General features: G+C 38.1%; 1 protein-coding gene and 1 long non-coding RNA gene across 3 annotated transcripts; both read right to left on the bottom strand.

Annotated features, from left to right (window-relative positions):
• Positions 1–3442: 3442 nt before the first annotated feature.
• On the bottom strand, positions 3443–5247 carry LOC146382975 (uncharacterized). Of its 2 annotated transcripts, none has more exons than XR_014800705.1 (3): positions 5179–5247; positions 4736–5029; positions 3443–3616 (listed from the first exon to the last, which is right to left on the bottom strand). It is a non-coding gene; the product is annotated as an uncharacterized LOC146382975 (long non-coding RNA). The 2 variants fall into 2 exon arrangements; XR_014800706.1 differs by having other exon boundaries at positions 4736–4892; positions 5179–5231.
• Positions 5248–9042: 3795 nt separating this feature from the next.
• On the bottom strand, positions 9043–18217 carry LOC146382976 (catalase). Its single transcript, XM_084934017.1, has 13 exons — positions 18036–18217; positions 16983–17154; positions 15555–15665; positions 13648–13778; positions 13231–13335; positions 12881–13006; positions 12600–12791; positions 12261–12413; positions 12034–12172; positions 11419–11549; positions 10903–11010; positions 10598–10681; positions 9043–10210 (listed from the first exon to the last, which is right to left on the bottom strand). The coding sequence occupies exons 1-13, from the start codon at positions 18099–18101 to the stop codon at positions 10145–10147; spliced, it is 1584 nt and encodes a 527-aa protein (XP_084790143.1). The 5' UTR covers positions 18102–18217; the 3' UTR covers positions 9043–10144.
• Positions 18218–19151: the final 934 nt, after the last annotated feature.

Consider the following 19151-nt stretch of genomic DNA (forward strand, 5'->3'; position numbering starts at 1 on the left):
AAAAGACCTGAATTCATTGAATTAAACATTTATAAATACAATTTCAATTTTCTGTTTTACAAATATAATTTGCAAAACTCTCGTTCTCTTTGAAAGGAATCAATCGTCTTCTTCTTCTGTCCTGGCTTTCTTGTATCCTTTTGCACTGAAAGTGTTAGACATTATGATTTTTCCTTGGTAAATACAGTAACTGTACATTTTCATTTAAAGCACTGAAAAGGTTCGTTTGGTGATATTTTTGAGCTGTTGAACTTAATTGCCCAGTAACCAAATATCACCAAACACCATTTTTCTTTATCTTTCCATTTTCTAACTAATTTTGTAGTTTGTAACGTCGTGAGTTTATAATTAATGTGATAATATCAAATGGACATTTTAGCAGTGGACCATTAGTAATGATGTGCGATACCACTGATTTCCTTTCCGATCCGATACCAAGTAAAATTCAGGGTGGTATCAACGATACTGATCCGATACCAATACTCTGTACAAAAACTTAATGTTTCATTGTATGTCATAATGCAATTATATATTGTATAATGTAATTGTAGCAATAATATAAGGATATAGCTTAATAATGATTAAAGGACATCAGACTACTTGTTCATATTGCTTAATAATGCAAATTATCATATAGAAATAAAAAAAACTTGAAGTTGTGTGCTGTTTGAACACGCTGCCTGCCTGCAGCACTAAAGGACTCTGCGAGAGACATCTGTCTCGCCCTAGCAGCACCTGTCCCTCTCCTCCTCTTCACTTCGCCTCAACATAAGCTCATCATATTCTGTGATATGATTTACTCTGAGGTGTTTGACGAGGTTAGTGGTGTTGCCACAACACCTCACTGTCTTGCCACATGTATCGCAAATCGCGTCTTGGCTGTTTGTGGAGGTAAAAAATGTCCACACATGACTCCGTTTACGCTCAGCCACTGTTGTGAGTGCGCATGCCAGGGGCTGCGACACATTTATACAGCTGTATTTCGCATATGTCTATGAAAGGCGTAAGAGGAAGTAGTTCTATGGGCTCAAAATGTGGTCATAAATATTTTGTACTTGTAAAAAAGATTTGTATGTGTAAAAAAGATTTGTGTGTGCGTAAAAAAGATTTGTATGTGTAAAAAAGATTTGTGTGTGCGTAAAAAAGATTTGTATGTGTAAAAAAGATATGTGTGTGCGTAAAGGACCTTCAGTTCAAAAAAGCGCCCCTCCGACAGCCAAACCCATCTGTTCTCTGATTGGATTGTTACATTTGTGATTGACATGACATTGACCAATCAGATGAAAGGAAGAAAAATAGGGTCAAAATTCGTACTTGTAACTTGCAGGGGTTTTTTTTCTAAGTCCACACACAAATCTTTTTTACGCACACACAAATCTTTTTTACACATACAAATCTTTTTTACGCACACACAAATCTTTTTTACACATACAAATCTTTTTTACGCACACACAAATCTTTTTTACGCACACACAAATCTTTTTTACACATACAAATCTTTTTTACACATACAAATCTTTTTTACAAGTACCAAATATCTATGACCACATTTTGAGCCCATATAGTTCCTTCAGATTTAGAAGATCTGAATGATATAGTTTCGTTCTTAACTGTGTTCCTGTTAATGATAAACTACAAATTTACCCCAAAGTACTTAAATATCGATATTTTTGTACGAGAATCAATTCTAGAACATAAATTACTGGTATCGGAAGAATCAATATTTCAGTATCGATCCGCACACCACTAACCATTAGACCACACTGTTTAACGCAATCTTAAAGAGTGAGAGGATGCCTGAGGAATGGAGAAGAAGTGTACTGGTTCTGGTTTTTGAGAACACGGGAGATGTGCAGCACTGTAGTAACTACACAAGAATAAAGTTTGTGTGCCATATAATGAAGCTATGGGAAAGAGTTGGTGAAGGTAGTTTAGGGAGAGAGAGGTGACCATCAGTGAGTAGAAGTATGGCTTCATAGGAAAATAGGAAGACCACAGAAAAGATTCAAGGGTATAGTGAAGGAGGGTTGGTGTAACAGAGGAGGATGCAAGGGATGGGGTGAGCTGGAGAAAGATGATCTGCTGTTGCAACTCCTAAAGTGAGACAATTATTGAGTAAGCATGGACAGTTTAGTGTAACAACAACAATCAGTCGACATCTACTCTACTGGAAATAAACCTGAAAACAACAATTCCTCAGAAGTAGACTATTTCCATTATACTACAACATACATTTCAAAAAAGGAAGAAAGAATTGCTACTGAGGCTACAGAGCTCCCAGAAATCGATGGAATCTGAAAAAATAAAATAAAATAAAACCCTAGTAATATTTTTTTAATGAGTTACAGTCCAACACCATTTAAATCTCAAAGATAATATTTTTTATAACATAGCATACAAATCAACTCTAAATTCTCTAAATCAAACAAATTCTAAGGGGATGAAATGTCCACACTGTTTCTGTGGAATATTAGTGAGTGGAAAATGAAACCTCTCAATAAAAAGATTTTCCTGCCATGAATGAGCTGAGATCCCCGTCAGTGAATATGCAGCATGATCCACAGCTACAGAAAAAAGGTTTTTGTGAACAAAGAAGAATTCCGTATACTGTCATTCATTGTTCCGTATGTAATTTAGCAGACGCCAAATGCAGTGTGCTTATTTTTCACCTGGGTCTAGATAGATAGGCACAAACATTAATTTAATTGGCTAAAAATCATCTTTATATACATTTACCTTCACTGAAATATGAAAATATATTTATATATATATATATATAAATATATATGTTTCTGTCCTTTTATATATATATATATATATATATATATATATATATATAGATAGATAGATAGATAGATAGATAGATAGATAGATGAAATTGTGTCTTTTTCTAACAAAAGACATAATCAAGACTGATAATAAAACTGATGTTAATATTTCTCATCCAAATTCTTTAATGATAAGTCACAGCAGCAAGCAATGCACTGCAATCTGTTAAAAGGAAGCGTTTTGGCAGGGTTTGTTAATTTGAGGGCTTAACGAGATACCCGTGCAAAAACAACTGCGATCGTAATAATGAATATCAGGAGTCCAAGGGCAACCAGGACTGTGGAGGTGATGTTAAGCTGGCGAGCAGTGGCCCCATAATGCCGTGCACCCTCCAAATCTCCAACCACCTTCCGGTCTCTGGCCTAAAAGGACAGAAACATAGATTGTAAAAGTGTAGTTGGAGTTCATGGACATGTAACTTGATCTATGTGGTAAAATCAATATAATGTAGGTCATAGTTAGTAGACAGGTAAAAATTAATAGTTTTTTTTATGCACGCACACACACACAGACACACAGAAGTATAACAGATGCTTAGTTCATGAAAAACCCAATTTATTTAACCTCACCTTGATAGAATAAATAAGAGCTGCAAGTCCAAGACAACAGGGGTTTGAATAGAAAAAGCAGAGGAGGGACCAGATAATATGGTCTTTTGGTGGCTCAGTGCTGATGATCACAGTGGTGTGCTGAACCATTGATTGTTGATCCCCATTCCCATCATACATGCTGTCCTGAAATGGATGGTAACGTGGAGGATTCGTTGTTGTCATTGTTGTGAGCTCAACTGCAGTTTGGTGAGAATAAAGGTGTTCAAAAGAGTTATTGTTGTTGATGATTTCTTTTTTGGGACAGCAGTGGAGTTACAGTGATATTAATATAATATAATATAATATAATATAATATAATATAATATAATATAATATGAGAAAGTGCTTTGTGATAGAACACACACTGGCAACTAATGCAAATATGTCTTTGAGGAGATTCTGCTCTCACAGTCGGTGACTTGACTGTGAGAGCAGAATCTCATTTCATAAGCCTGCTTAGACATACTGGTAATATGTCTCTCCAGCTTTTTACAGGAAGCAGTTGAACAGGTTTGGACTTGCTGGATGAGTATACTGCATGCCAATAGGGTTGAGCACACTCCCCACCCCCAACTTTACCACTACAGCACCACAACCACAAAATTCAAATTCACACCGCATAGCCACATAAATGTCACAACTTCAATATATATCACAGAGAAAACAAAAATAAGTCTTAAACAAGTTTCAATTTCGGAACTGCATCACCATAAAAACAGACAAAAAGACTGTTTAAGGAAAAGTAAGACAACGCTTCTACACACACAGACACACACAGAGAAATTAAATAGTTTCCCTACTTTGAAGTTCATTCTGCTTCTACTAAAACAGACTCACTGATGGGTCTGTCTAGCACAACCCCTCGCTGGAACAAGACAATTCAACTACAACAGCAAAAAGCATTGGTGTTCAATGTTCATTAACATATGACGTCTTACAGATATACATGTGGACAAAGAGTACCTTGTCTGTGTGTGTGTGTGTGTGTGTGTGTGTGTGTGTTGGGTCCAGATGTGACCCTGTGAGGACTCCCCAAAGCTGGTGCCAGGAGTCTAGCGCTCCATCTAAACAAAGGGCTCTTATACAGATACAGAGTAGGTGTCCTCCTACCATAAATCAGTAAGAGAAGATATAACCTCTTTCATGACCTTAAGGTGTGTGTGTATGCCAGAGTGCTCTGGAAGGCACACAGAGTCTCCACAGACTACTACGGATCAAACCTCCATTATTATGCAATCGATTATAAAACTCAAAGCATATATGAGTAAATATTTCTAAGCATAAATGACAATCAACAATATAAACCTTACACTCACCTTCACTTTCACTTGTCAGTCAGTGCAAGTCCACTCAGTCTTTATGTGCAATCTGGATTCGAGTGGAGTTAACAGTCAAAGGAGACTCAGCAGCGGAAATGTGGGTGGGAAACAAAGTTTTGCATTTGCATTCAATGCAAATTATCTGGTGAGTATGCTGTGACACAACCTTTGTGTTAGTGTCTTAACAACATACATACATAATAAATATGTAGATACACACATACACACATTGTTCAAGACCCCGGTTCAGACCCCAGCCTGTGCAAAGACGCCCCTGAGACAATCTAGAATCTAGACAATGTAAAAACAGTTTGACGAAAGACAGTTTAAGAAAAAGTAAGATAACACCACTACACACACACAAAGAAATACATTTTAAATTGTTTTCTTACTTTGAAGTTCATTCTGCTTCTCCTGAAACTTTACTAAAACAGACTCACCTTTACTTTCACTTGTCAATGGGGGCTCAGCAGTGGCACTGCATGTGGGTGTTTTTAACAAAATAACAGCTTTCACTTCAGGCAGCCTGTAACGCCCACGTAAAAAAAAAAAAAAAAAAAAAAAAAACAGGTTAGATATATGCGGGCCTTCCTGTAAGCCAGTCACTATGCTTGTTCCAGACAGGTAGGTATTGGCATCATTACATATATATACATATATATATATATATATGTGTGTGTGTGTGTGTGTGTGTGTGTGTGTTCACGCCTATATATATATATATATAGGCGTGAACATTTTTCTTGTAAAACAAAGGGGGGCCCAGCAAAAAAAGTTTGGGAACCACTGTATTAAACAAATATGTAAGACTGCTTTCTTCCATTTGCGCAACATCTCTAAAGTTAGAAATATCCTGTCTCTTAGTGACGCTGAAAAACTAGTTCATGCATTTATTACTTCCAGGCTGGACTACTGTAATTCATTATTATCAGGATGTCCAAAAAACTCGCTGAAAAGCCTTCAGCTAATCCAAAATGCTGCAGCAAGAGTACTGACAGGGACTAGAAGGAGAGAGCATATTTCTCCTGTATTGGCTTCCCTTCATTGGCTTCCTGTTAAATCCAGAATTGAATTCAAAATCCTGCTCCTCACATACAAGGTCTTAAATAATCAGGTCCCATCTTATCTTAATGACCTTGTAGTACCATATCACCCTATTAGAGCACTTCGCTCTCGCTCTGCAGAACTACTTGTTGTTCCTAGAGTATTTAAAAGTAGAATGGGAGGGACAGCCTTCAGTTTTCAGGCCCCTCTTCTGTGGAACCAGCTTCCAGTTTGGATTCGGGAGACAGACACTATCTCTACTTTCAAGATTAGGCTTAAAACTTTCCTTTTTGCTAAAGCATATAGTTAGGGCTGGACCAGGTGACCCTGAATCCTCCCTTAGTTATGCTGCAATAGACGTAGGCTGCCGGGGATTCCCATGATGCATTGAGTTTTTCCTTTCCAGTCACCTTTCGCACTCACTATGTATTAATAGACCTCTCTGCATTGAATCATATCTGTTATTAATCTCTGTCTCTCTTCCACAGCATGTCTTTTATCCTGTCTTCCTTCTCTCACCCCAACCGGTCGGAGCAGATGGCCGCCCCTCCCTGAGCCTGGTTCTGCCGGAGGTTTCTTCCTGTTAAAAGGGAGTTTTTCCTTCCCACTGTCGCCAAAGTGCTTGCTCATAGGGGGTCATATGATTGTTGGGTTTTTCTCTGTATCTATGAAGCGCCTTGAGGCGACTTTTGTTGTGATTTGGCACTATATAAATAAAATTGAATTGAATTGAATTGATTTTTGTGTTTGGCAACGTTCTCCACCTCAGCACCAGCTTCACAGCTCCAACTGACATCTGCAGAGTACAGCTAGAATATGTTTGAATGCATCTAGAGTATTTAGAGCATGAGGTTTGTGGCATTTGTAACAATGGCCACTGCACAAGAGAAGGGTTCTGGGTTGGTTCCAGTTTGCATGCTTTTCTAAGGAAACTCTGGTGCATTCATGCACATTCCAGTTGTACTGTGCACAGTAAAAATGACTCAACATCAAAAAACCTGCCAAGTTAAACCTGCGAAAGCCTGAGCCTAGGACACTCTCAAACTCTATAGCTCTCGGCCACATGCCTCTAAAGCCTGTTAAATTATCATTACCCATGTGACATGAAATCATCTGAGTTGCTGTAATAAGTGACATATGGAGACACTCTGACCTGGGACTCTACAAACTGAAGCTGGGTCTCTCCAAAGTGAAGCTGTTAGGATATTAGTTTGGAGTTACACTTCGTGTTTTCATATTAATTAAGTATGACTGATTTTCAAGTTTTGGATACATTGGTACATCTACAATCTAGGTGACTGTGGTTTGGGTTCATAAATGTATGAGTCTCCTGAGCTTTTCAAAACATTGAAACTACAAAGAAAAAGTTCATGTGTCACAACATTTGTACAGTTCAAATGGCGCCATCCCCTGGCCAACACTTATCAATAACTTATCAGCAGAAAAAAATAAATAAAACTTTCAGTGCTGTCATTATTGACATATTCTTCAGTAAAGCTGTGTTGAAAGATTTTGAGTTTTGTGTTATGTTTATTTGTAGCTTCATTTAAAGGAAGAAGAGCTTATGAGTTGGACAATTGCAGGAAGGGAGTGAGACATTGTGTGCAGAAAATATGTGCTGTGTCAGCTAAACAGTTACATCCTGTTTCAACAGATAAGCTAACGTTTTTTCCTTTTAAGGAGTTGTTATTGAGTTCTGTACATGCCACACCTATTGCTGTGAAAGCTTGTTTGAGTATAAATAAAGGATGTACTGAGAGCCCCGCGCGATTCCCTCTGTGACGGGGCATCGTCCATGTACATGTAAAATCTCTGAGTCTGTGTTTCTTGCCTCCTAAGACTTTTCTCCTCACAAGCTGCTACACATAATCACAATCTAAACACAAAAAGTACAGCTCTGTTTTCTCAGCAGACAATCCAGAGCTGTACTACACCCTCATAACATAGAAGATACAGCCCTGTTACCCAGGGGAAAAATATAATGGGAGAAGGGATTAGACTGTTCTTTTTATATAATCAATTCTTCACTTCTAGACAGTTTGAACACTTATAATTGTGTTACCTGCAGCGTCTTGACAGGGCTGGGCTCAGTGCCTTTGGATTGCAGAGGTGGAACCGCTGGTCTTCGACCCCATTAACAGCCGAGAGAGCGTTCAGCACAAATAATGCATGCAATGGTCATTGTTAGCAGAACAGCAGATGTCACTTGAGCTAACTTCCATGGTTCAGGTGGTTCAAATAGAGTGAACTTGTCACAATCAAAATATTCAGTCAGAAATATAGTTAGTGTAGAAAACTGAACACAAGATTTTAAATATAATTCTGTGTTGAATGACTGTTTTTCAGGGAAAAGAAAAAAAGTCATTAGACGTTTTACTTTGAAACTCATAATTGTATACCACTCTCCTAAAATCCAGCAATTCATTTTTTGTACTATGTGGGGGACTTTTGTGGGAGATCTGTACATGAATCACAATGTATGCAATCCATGAGTCCTACAGTACTCTCAGTACAGGATATGCTGGACTTTCCAGTGATGTCATATTTATGAGGGTTTGACTTACAGAGTACATGGACTGTTTTCAAAATGACTGGTTATTGCAACTTCACCATGTTATGGCAAAAAGGGAGGTAAAGGGGTAAGTTTCATTTTAACAATTCATTAAAATTTCCCCTAAATCCATCAAGGTCTCCAGTGACTTTCTGGTTGAAAATTAACCTCTTATCAATTACCAACTGCTACATAATGTTTGTTTAATCAAAGTAAACAACTGCCATGCTACCCTTTTCTGATTATTACTGTACTATAACCTTAAAGTCCTCTTAATTTGAAGAAAAAAAAAAAAAAAAAAATCTAAATTTTAACATACAAATTATAATACTATATCCTTAAAGTAAATACTGCCCTGAGAGCAAGCAAGAAAGAGAATTGTACAAGTTCTTCTGGTGAATATACATATGCATGCACTAAACTGCACTGCTTCATTATCAGTTCAACTTCAACCTTGTGTGAATGATGAATTTGTGTGAACTCATGCCCTACCTCCAGACACACCACTGTGCTGAAACTTTACAGCCGGGTTTCCTCCTTCCACAACTTGCAGATATGACACGTACAGCTTGAGCAGAGAACCTCTATTACTTTTAAAACATGCTGCAAATAAAGGAACCAGTGAAAACGTGCTACGTCCAGACAAGTTGAGGATTGTTTTCGTAAAATCAATCATCATCGTTTCTTTGAAAGAGTACAGGAGACAAAGGAAGACGGATTAACTTTTAATTACAAATTTATTTAATCTAAGCACAGAACAGATGAGAAATATTTTCCAGTACAGACATTAATAAAAGAAATCAGTCACATTCAGATCAGCAGAAAGTTCACACAAACAATTCAGAACAGTGAGATTTAATTTAGACAGTTACTTTTCATCATTACATGCTTGAAGTTGCATTATTCTTAAAGGTCAGATTTTATTAAGTTTCCCACTTGACTGAAGAATGTCAGAATTCTTATGTACCAATCTAAAAACGTGCAGAAAGACAGCTTTAGGGTAAAGCAATTACAACCCCCCCCCCCCAAAAAAAAACAAAAACAGAAACAAACCTGGGTTGTTACGGATGAAGGTTAAATCCATGTTAGTGGTAGTTTTTGTATATAAAAAAGGCACAAACGACTGTTTTAGTTAATATTACATCTTTTAACTTGCTCATCACCGCAACCCACAATGATAACACTCACCAGTGGTTCAGTCAAACATGAGGAAAGAAGACAAACAAACAGACAAACCCACAACAGCTCATTGCTCATAAGGGGGGGGGGGGGGAAGCAAAGCAGCAAACCTGTGGTTCATAACGAATCCAGATGTTTTACCAGCTTAAATTGAGACTCATCTTTAAAGCAGATACCAAGTATCATCCTTAATGCAGATTTCTTTCAAACTTTAAAATTTCAAGCATCATAGCTTAGTAGTACATACAACGTGAGGAATTACTGGAGGCTGGTTTGGTTAATTAGCTTAATGCAATTAAATCAAAATGAAATGAAATGCTCTTAAGTGCCTGTTAAACTCAGGTGGTCTAAGCAAACAGTTACTACTCAAAGCTTAAAAACACTGCAGTATTATCATGGTGACTTTATTGCAACCTGGTTGTGGTGCAGCTCACAAGCTTTCACAAAAATGCAAGTGCTGACAATTTAGAGAAATAAATTGCTTGGAAAAACTGAATCAAAAACCAATTAGCCACAACTGTAAAAGCCAGATTACTAGTATTTTGAGCCTTTCCTGATGGATCTAATATTGTTCTATTTCAGTAGTGGTCAGTTATGACGCAAGTGCATTTGCTCGCTTGATATTTAAGGCATCACATCTTAGAGGACGCGGCGATGGCAGCGGCTCCTGGACGGCTGTAAACATGCAAGGCAGCTTCCTGAAAAAACACAAATTGAAGAAGAGAAACTCAAAAATGAGATCAGACACTTTAATGGGCAGAATATTACTGTAATTACAATGTACTACTATGAGTACTTTGACACCAGATAAAAATCCATCCACACGTTTCTTCTTATTTAACACCTCAGTTTCATACCATGTCCTCTTACTTTAAGGTCAGACATTTTTATGCCTTTGATTATCTGTATCATCTAATGAAAGTCTTATCGATTGTTAAATGCTCCTTTCTAAAGAAAAAAAAAAAAAAAAAAAAAACTCTAAAGATATTTAGCTGTGAACCAGTGTGGCTAATGAATGAATGAAATTACAACTTGCACTGGATGTATGCTGTATATAAACACACAACTAGACAAGGCCCATTTACCTTCTTGGCCTCCGCATTGTACTTCTTGAGAAGAGTCTCAACTCTGTTTCCATAGTCTGGGTGGGCAGCCTTCAAATTCTCGACCTGCAAGATACCCAAGAAAAACATTACAGTTCTGGAGGATAGCAGGTTCTTCTACAAACAAAACACATCTTCTTCATATCCCCATGAAAAAATAAACAGATTACATACTGTAAATAGATTACATTTACCAATAAGCACAACATGTTTCCTGAAACCTCATATTCCAAAAAGCACAAACTATGAGCGACAGCAAAGTGAGAGACTGTAGTGCTTGGTCTCACCATGCGTTTCTGGATGAAGAGCTGGGCTCCTTTTAGGGACCCTGCCATGTTCTGGCAAAGTCTCTGTCGCTCCTCCTCATTCAGGACCTGAGTGTAGAAGGTGCGAACCTGCAAGAAACACACAAGTTTATTCTCCAGAGGAAAAAGGAACTAATCTGAAACAGATTTTGACTCAGTCCTTAACTGGATTTCCAAGTTCTGAAACATCTTATAACATACAGCTACCGTTTGTTACTAATAAGAAGTGGCCTTAGCTACAGTTGTGTTCCTTCCAAGATGAGGCCGAATAAACCAGAAACCAGAGTGCAGTAACAGGAAGAAAAAGCCACTAAAACTAAATCTACATATTTCCATTACCCTTTAAAAAAAATGAGCAACAATTTCATCTTATCATTCGATCCACTGTTCATATTAAATACAGATTTATGCAGCTTTTTAATATGATCAAATCTGAAAATGCCTGGGCCTCAGACACTCTGTGTCACACGCCTACAGATCCTGTTAAATCATCATTACCTGTGTGACATTGTCTTCATCTGAGCTGTTGTAACGAGCAACATCTGCAGACACTTGGAACTTGGACTCCATAAACTGAGGCTGAGTCTCTGGGGCACTGAAGCTGTTAGGGTAGTAGTTTGGAGCGCCACCTGGTGGTCAAACAAAAACACTGGTGAGGCAGTGAAGGAAAGAAAGAAAAAATGAACAAAGACGAGATGTTTGTGGAAAACCATAATCAGTGACTATAGTGATGACATACGTTATTCACACATCTACCACTGTACAATACATGAAATGTAGCGATAAAATTAATGTTTTATCGCTAGTTTTTACATTTTGTGCACAATGTAGATGACTGTGGTTATGCATGTAATGTCCATGTTATAAAATTATTTCTAATTATTTTATATAATAAGGGTATTTTTGGATGACTAAGATTTTTTTAAAACACCCTCACTGATCGTCTACTTCAAAGGTTTTATGCACTTGTGTATATGTCACATGTATAATAACAGTTAAAAATAACGGTTAAGAACTCAGTATAAATAAACTGTAACACTACCTGGATTAAAATTACAGGATTACTCAAGATTCATTTCTGAGCCACAGGTACCAGACCTGATCACGTCTCACCTTGGTTGTCATGCATGCACATCGGACCATCACGCTGGTAGTTGGCCACACGAGCCCTGAAGGGGCAGTTGACAGGGATCTGCAGGTAGTTTGCTCCCAGCCGGTGACGATGCGTGTCTGGGTAGGAGAAGAGGCGACCCTAGACAAAGAACATGGAGGACAGAGCTCAATACCAACCTAGCTTTTCTTCATTCCCCCCTAGCTTGTCAAATCTGCCATAATGTCACCTGCAGCATCTTGTCAGGGCTGGGCTCGATGCCTGGTGGCATGTTGCTTGGGTCAAAGGCCGCCTGCTCCACCTCTGCAAAGTAGTTGACTGGGTTCCTGTTCAGAACCAGTTTGCCCACAGGGATCAGCGGGTATTCTTTATGTGACCAAACCTGCATCGTGAATAAAATTTACAAATCACAAAAGTCATCTGTGATTTTCAAATGAGCACGTCATTATTTAGAGACATCCTGTGACAATATGGACGTTTTTGGAAAACAAGTTACCAAGTCACTGCACATTTATGTCACGTATTACTTTATAACTCAGATGTTTTCTGTTGTGCAGAACTGCAGTACCTTTGTAAGATCAAACGGGTTGAACCGGAACTTCTCAGCCTGCTCAAAGGTCATGACCTGGATGTAAAAGGTCCAGGATGGGTAGTTTCCATTAGCAATAGCATTGAACAGGTCTGCAATTCCATAATCTGGGTTGGTGGCTGCCAGGCGGTCTGCCTCTTCCACCGTCAAATTCTTTATTCCTTGATCAGTCTAAAAAAATTAATTTAAAAAAAAAAAAATGAAGTCAGAGATGGCAGAACACACAACATAACAGCTAATAAAGCTGACCTCAGGCAGACCTTATAGTGGAATTTGCAGTAGACACGTTCACCATCGGCATTGACCAGTTTGAAGGTGTGAGAGCCGTAGCCATTCATGTGACGGTGGCCATCAGGCAAACCTCGATCGCTGAACAAGAAAGACACCTGCACAGGAGACAAGAGAAGACAAGACCATGAAAACAACTACAAGAGTTTCTGTGCCAATCACTGTCGATGATGACTACAAGTATAAAGACAGCGAGCAACAGTGCACAGAAAGACTTAATTACTTGAAAATATTCTTTATCCTAAATGTGTATTTTAGAAACACCTCAGGTGACATGACATAATATACTAGACTTTTCAGTATCAGGCTCAGCAGCATCTACCTGATGCAGACTCTCGGGCCTCAAACTCCAGAAGTCCCACACCATGTCAGGGTCTTTCATGTGGGTTTGGGGATTGCGCTTCTGGGAATGGATGAAGGATGGGAACTGCACGAGATTAACGAGATATCAATATAAAACAATGTACACTTGACTGATATTAGCACAAGTGTTGTGAGGAATGTGTCTCTGGTCTTAAATATCTTACATTAGGAATAACAAGCTTGGTTTATATCATACGCCTTCGGGTTAGATACTTAATGTTAAAAAAAGAGACACAAAACTGAAAAAGCATCCACACTTAACTATTTCCATGTTAGAAAAAAAATGTACTGCTGTAATACTGCAACTGATGCAAATTTTATACAAATCTGTAACATTACGGTCTGCCCAGACACATGCGTCCCTACACCCACTCACCAGCATGGCATCCCTGATGAAGAAAATTGGGGTATTGTTGCCCGTCAGGTCCCAGTTGCCATCTTCAGTGTAAAACTTGACTGCAAAACCTCGAGGGTCACGCACAGTGTCTGCAGACCCAGACTCTCCAGCTGGGAAAATAAAAAAAAGTTAAATTGATATTTTACCGACAAATCATGAATTAGTATCATTATCTACTAACTTAGTCTAAAAGACAATGTCCAGCATCTACAGCATACAAATCGACTGAAAGTTCACCGTTAATGTCCTTTCTAATGTCACCCAAGTCGAGATATTAAGAGCACCACTTCCCAACACAGGGCCAGCCTGCTTATAGGCATCAATCCTTTACCAAATACTCACATTTCCATTTTCAAGGGATGGTTTATGACTCATACAAGCACCAGAATGTCTAATACAGTCACACTTTCATGAAACACTCAATATAATGTTTTAATTGTCCATATTATTCTCCTATGACAGCATTTCAAAACTGTTTAGCACACAAGCATTTTCTCCCCATATTTTCACAAGCTCGTTATCTGTCTTCAGCAGACATGAACATGCTGTGAGAAGATTAAGGCTTCATATAATTGAGGGGGTAATTTTTTTTATATATATTCCTGTCAGTTGAAATATAAAAAATAAACAGGATGTTTTTAAGTCAAGTCCAAGTTCTGAGGCAAATTCCATCCTATGCAAAATTCAAAATAATAAATGCAAATTATTATTATTTTTTTTTAAAAATATGAAATATGCTAAAGGAAGATGGGAAGAGGCTGAATGGTTTTGTGATGTAGCAGCTGCTCAGTGCAGTCCAGAGGTGCCACTACAGATGTTAAAAGCAATAGATTATGTGCACGTTAGCATATGCTACTTCCGGTGTGGAAACTCCTGTGGGAAGCTTTGTTTCCGGTGTCCTATTCGCACCTTGTTTACGGTCCAAAACAAGTTAAGCAAATGAATGAATCAAGCGGCGATTTACATTTCTATAGATGTCTTGGGCATTTACCCAATAGATCTGTAAAGGATGTTCATCGACTTGTTTATATATTTTCCCCCGCACCTCAGAGCAAAAAAAAAAAAAAAAAAAAAAAAAAAAGCATGCAAACTTGCACTAAAAAAAAAAAAAAAAAAAAATCTGTGAAACAGCGAGGTGAAAGGTGAACCGCGTTATAGCAAGGGACCACTGTAATTTTGAAGGTAAGTCACAACATACCCTTCGTAAATACTAATGTATAGAAACCCTTACCAGCAATCATTCATTTTTTTGTGTGGCTTTTTTCACGGTTTGTTAACATGCTGTGTACCTGACTAGCTGATATCGACATAACGGGGGAAACGTCTGGTTGGACTATTCTTCACCTGTAGTTTGAATGCTGAACATTTGCCTGTTTAAATCATAAGACCAGTCACTATACAGAGATGTGCTTCTGAATGTGGACGATGTGTCTTCTGCTGCAGTAATGCAGTTCTGCTTGTGTTGAGTGATGTAAACAACTGATCGATCTAAACTCTTTAAACGTCAAAATTGATCATTAGATTTTTTATGACACAACAGTGGTGAGTGTTCCCACCTTCTGCTCTTTGTAACTTAACGCGATCTTTCCGTTTTCGAGTTTTGGACATGATTTTGGAGTATATCCTCGCAGTAGCGATTGACCGCAAAGTAAAGCTACCGGAAATGTACAACCCTACATCCGGTCTCAAACCAGGAAGTTAGCATTTTCTCGTGCACAGGGTCTATAGTCCAAACAATCACACCAAAACTGTAAACAAGAAAAAAAAAAAACAAAAAAAAAACCCACACAACACACCACCAACAACAACAAAGACAGCCCCCCCAATAAGCAAATCTGTAACCATTAACAAGGCGAACCCATGAAATCCTTTATGGTCGTTCTTACCCACAGTGGAGAAGCGGACAGCAATTGGTGTAGTCTTGCCGACATGCTCAAACACTTTGGCTTTGCAGTAGCGAGTGATGTCATGAGTGACCTCAAAGTAGCCAAACGCCCCTGAATAATGGAGAAAAAAATGAAAATAAATACAAATTTTAAAAGACATGTCTGCTAATATAAGCGTCACAAATTTTGAGTTCTAGTTTTTACTGCATTTATCATGGGAACAAATCTAAGACTCTTGAAAGTAGGCCAACAAATAACTCGTTCAATGTCTGTCCAAAGTCTGAAGCCCTGATCTGTAAAGCCTGTAAAGATTAACAATTGTTTGGAGTTAATCCACAAATAAGCTGGATCCACATTTCCTTTTATACTTATTTTTTGATTGTCTTGTTTAACTTTGTAATTTAATGCAGTCATTTGTAGCCATCTGCCTGCACCAGAATACAATTCTTTACTAAATTTGCGCATAAATTTGAACACTTTCCAATGTTAAGGATCAGGCCACTGCTTTATCTCAGACATAAGTGCACCACATGCCTGCTGTTAAGACCTTTTAAACACTGGGAGTCTTTGGTGCCAGGTGCTGAATATGTACCTTAGTAACTCTGTATCTGTGGCATTCTAGTGCATGTTAAATGGCCAGTGTTGAGAATACACTGCACAGTGTACAAAGTGTTGTCACCAACAAATTGAAAAGTTGTCCTATCCATTAAACTTTATCATTTTGAATAATGCATTGTCGATGTCTAGATCGCAAGCTATGGTTTACCTACTACTTCAGGCATTAGAACTGAGAAATGATTAATGTCTGAAGACTTTATAAATAGAGCTAATCCCACAGTGAGTCATTTAACATTGTATTTGTGGAATGTTACACCTGATCTAGGTGGAAATAACCAAAAGGCACAAGACTAACAATATTGTGTAACAAAAAGCATGGCAGCAGTCATAACTGCTACAAAAACAATGATGTCAGAAATTACACAAACATTTTGAATGATGTTGACCATAGATAATGAATAAATTAATTGAAGCCTTTAATTTTTTTACTGCCAGCAGGAAGACTTAAAAGAGTGTTACTTACCAAAACTGTGTGCGAGAACCATTGAGGGGCTCAAAATGAAATATAGTGGGACATCATTTCTGGCCATACTGCTTAGCCCTAAGTGTTGGCATAAAATGTCTAGCCATCCTATTGACCTGAATGGCAGCAATTTTTACGTTTGGCTTTCTTTACTTAATTACAAATATTCCTTTAAGAACGCAAAGCGTGTTTGTTAGCCTGTTAGTCAGCGAATACAAATAACCATTTTTTTTTTAACCTTTTCTTACACACGATCAGCAGTAGTTTGTGTGCACTTTTGTACTGCTATAACAAAGGGACAGCAAATCAGATAAAAAGAGCATCATGACTACAGCACAATGCCTTACCTGCCCCTTTGGCATGGACCACTCTCTCTGGGATTCGCTCACGGTCAAAGTGGGCCATCTCGTCTGTGAAGACAACATCTTGAACCAGCAGCGGCCCTCTTGGCCCTGCAGTCTGCAAGTTCAATTTGTCTCCCACTGGATGGCCACCGCCTGTGGTCAGCACATCTGGTTTCTGATAACAGACGGATAATAAAAAAACAAAACAAAACGACAAAAAAAACCCCCCCACAAAAACAGAAAGCATTAAATAGATCTTGATGTAAGACTAAAAAAAGACTAATGCAATACAGCTGGTCTTTCTTTAATGCAATTTTAACCTTATGATTACAATGAAGAAACAAAATCAGTGCAAAATACTAAGTTGCTTAATATATTAATCAATGAAATCATCTTCAGTGTTTGACATTCCTCCTGCACGAGCCTTAAACTGTTATAATAACTCATTGTCTAAACGAATGCCCTTAAAACTGGCACTTTTGAAAGCAAGTATCTATGAAACTAACAAAGATATTGACAATGTAGCACAAGCAGTTAAAAAAGGCAGCCTGCGGTAAGCATAAAAAAGTGACACGTGTATACAATGGTGCAGTTTCGCAGGTGTACTATCATAACAATAACGCTGAAACTTGAAGCTGCTATGACGGCATGCTTTTTGTCTTTACATGACTCTCAAACATGCTCAAAACAGCACGAATAAAAAACATTCTGCGACATGAACTTGGTTACTTTACAACGGCAATTTGCTCTAATATGCCCTAGTTATATATAGATAGGAGGGTTGAAGTTCAAACAAATGCCCCTGGACCCACTTCTTATCTTCATGGTTAAAGTCTCTTTCACGGCTGTGAAAAAGTATAAAGGACTAAATACGACTGTATGATAAATACTTAAGACTAAAACTACACTAAAAACATTAATGTAGAGACTACAGGACATGAGCTACAAGCTAGCTCTTAGTTAGCCTGTTACCCCTGGACGACCTTTCACCCATTTCCAACTGTGGTAGCCACCGCGGAGTAAAATCACTTGATATAACCCAATGCATATACAGACCTGAAAACCTCGATTCGCCTTCCATGTCTTCATTTGGTCAGTAGCTTTATCTCTGTCGTCAGCCATCTTCACAATTCGGTGTTTAGACCACACACTGTGCAGAATATGTTGCGCACAAAACACTGCTATCGTTTTATACCTACGCCAGAATTTCTTCCTGGACAGTGCCCGACGTTGCTCCGCCCCCCTGCGCCCCTATATTCTGATTGGCTCATGTACGAATCCTGACCCACTTATGAGACTGAAGAGAAAGCACCAAACCAAAAACAGGCTGCTGATCATACATAAATCTTTATGCAATGTTTAAGTGTGAAAAACCTTTATCTTTCTAACCTACTCACTAAATATTCACTTTTAAACTCAAAATGCCGTCCTTTATTTGTAAGACAAAAACAAAATAGCATGCATAAAATAGATACCTTATCTGAGGACACGCCTTAATGTTTACCGTTAACGCAAGCAAATCACCGAACAGCATATTTCCTTATTAACCTTATTATTATTATTATAATACTGCAGCATAACTAAATTGTAAAAGAGTAGAGGAAAAAGGTGGAAAATGGCAAAAAAACAAAAAAACAAAACAAAACAATTTCTGATCTTTGAATTAATGTCAAAATTATTGAAATGTTCACTTGCACTGTACTGTTTATTGTACTTTCATTGTAGTTTACATGTTAGTACTTTTGCTTTTAGCATCTCACAACCTCAGTTAAGAAATTATTGCAATGATTTACAAATCTTAAACACATATTTTATTCACACATAGAATAATATATATTTGCCATTTTAAGAAATATACGTAACACATCTGAAACAAACAAGCAAAGCAAGAGCAGGGCCATGTTCCACGCTGTAGCTTCCCCTTTTTTTTAACAACAGTCCATAACAGGGCTTTGCAGAGATGTTTGAAGGGGCGGGTGCTGAAAGTTAGAAAGGGGCACATAGAACCAGACAGAATAACAACAACCCACGTTCATCAAGAATCCAATGTGGAATCGAGTCATACTGTATCACTGTCATCAGGTGGGGACAATGCAAAACGTAGCCTATGTTTACCTGATAGGGTACAATGCTGTGAATGATTTGCTGCAGCTCCAGCTGCTGATAGAGCTG

This window comes from Perissodus microlepis, chromosome 7 (assembly GCF_051167445.1).
Source record: "Perissodus microlepis isolate ML-2025 ecotype Zambia chromosome 7, ASM5116744v1, whole genome shotgun sequence".
NCBI classification, from domain to species: domain Eukaryota; kingdom Metazoa; phylum Chordata; class Actinopteri; order Cichliformes; family Cichlidae; genus Perissodus; species Perissodus microlepis.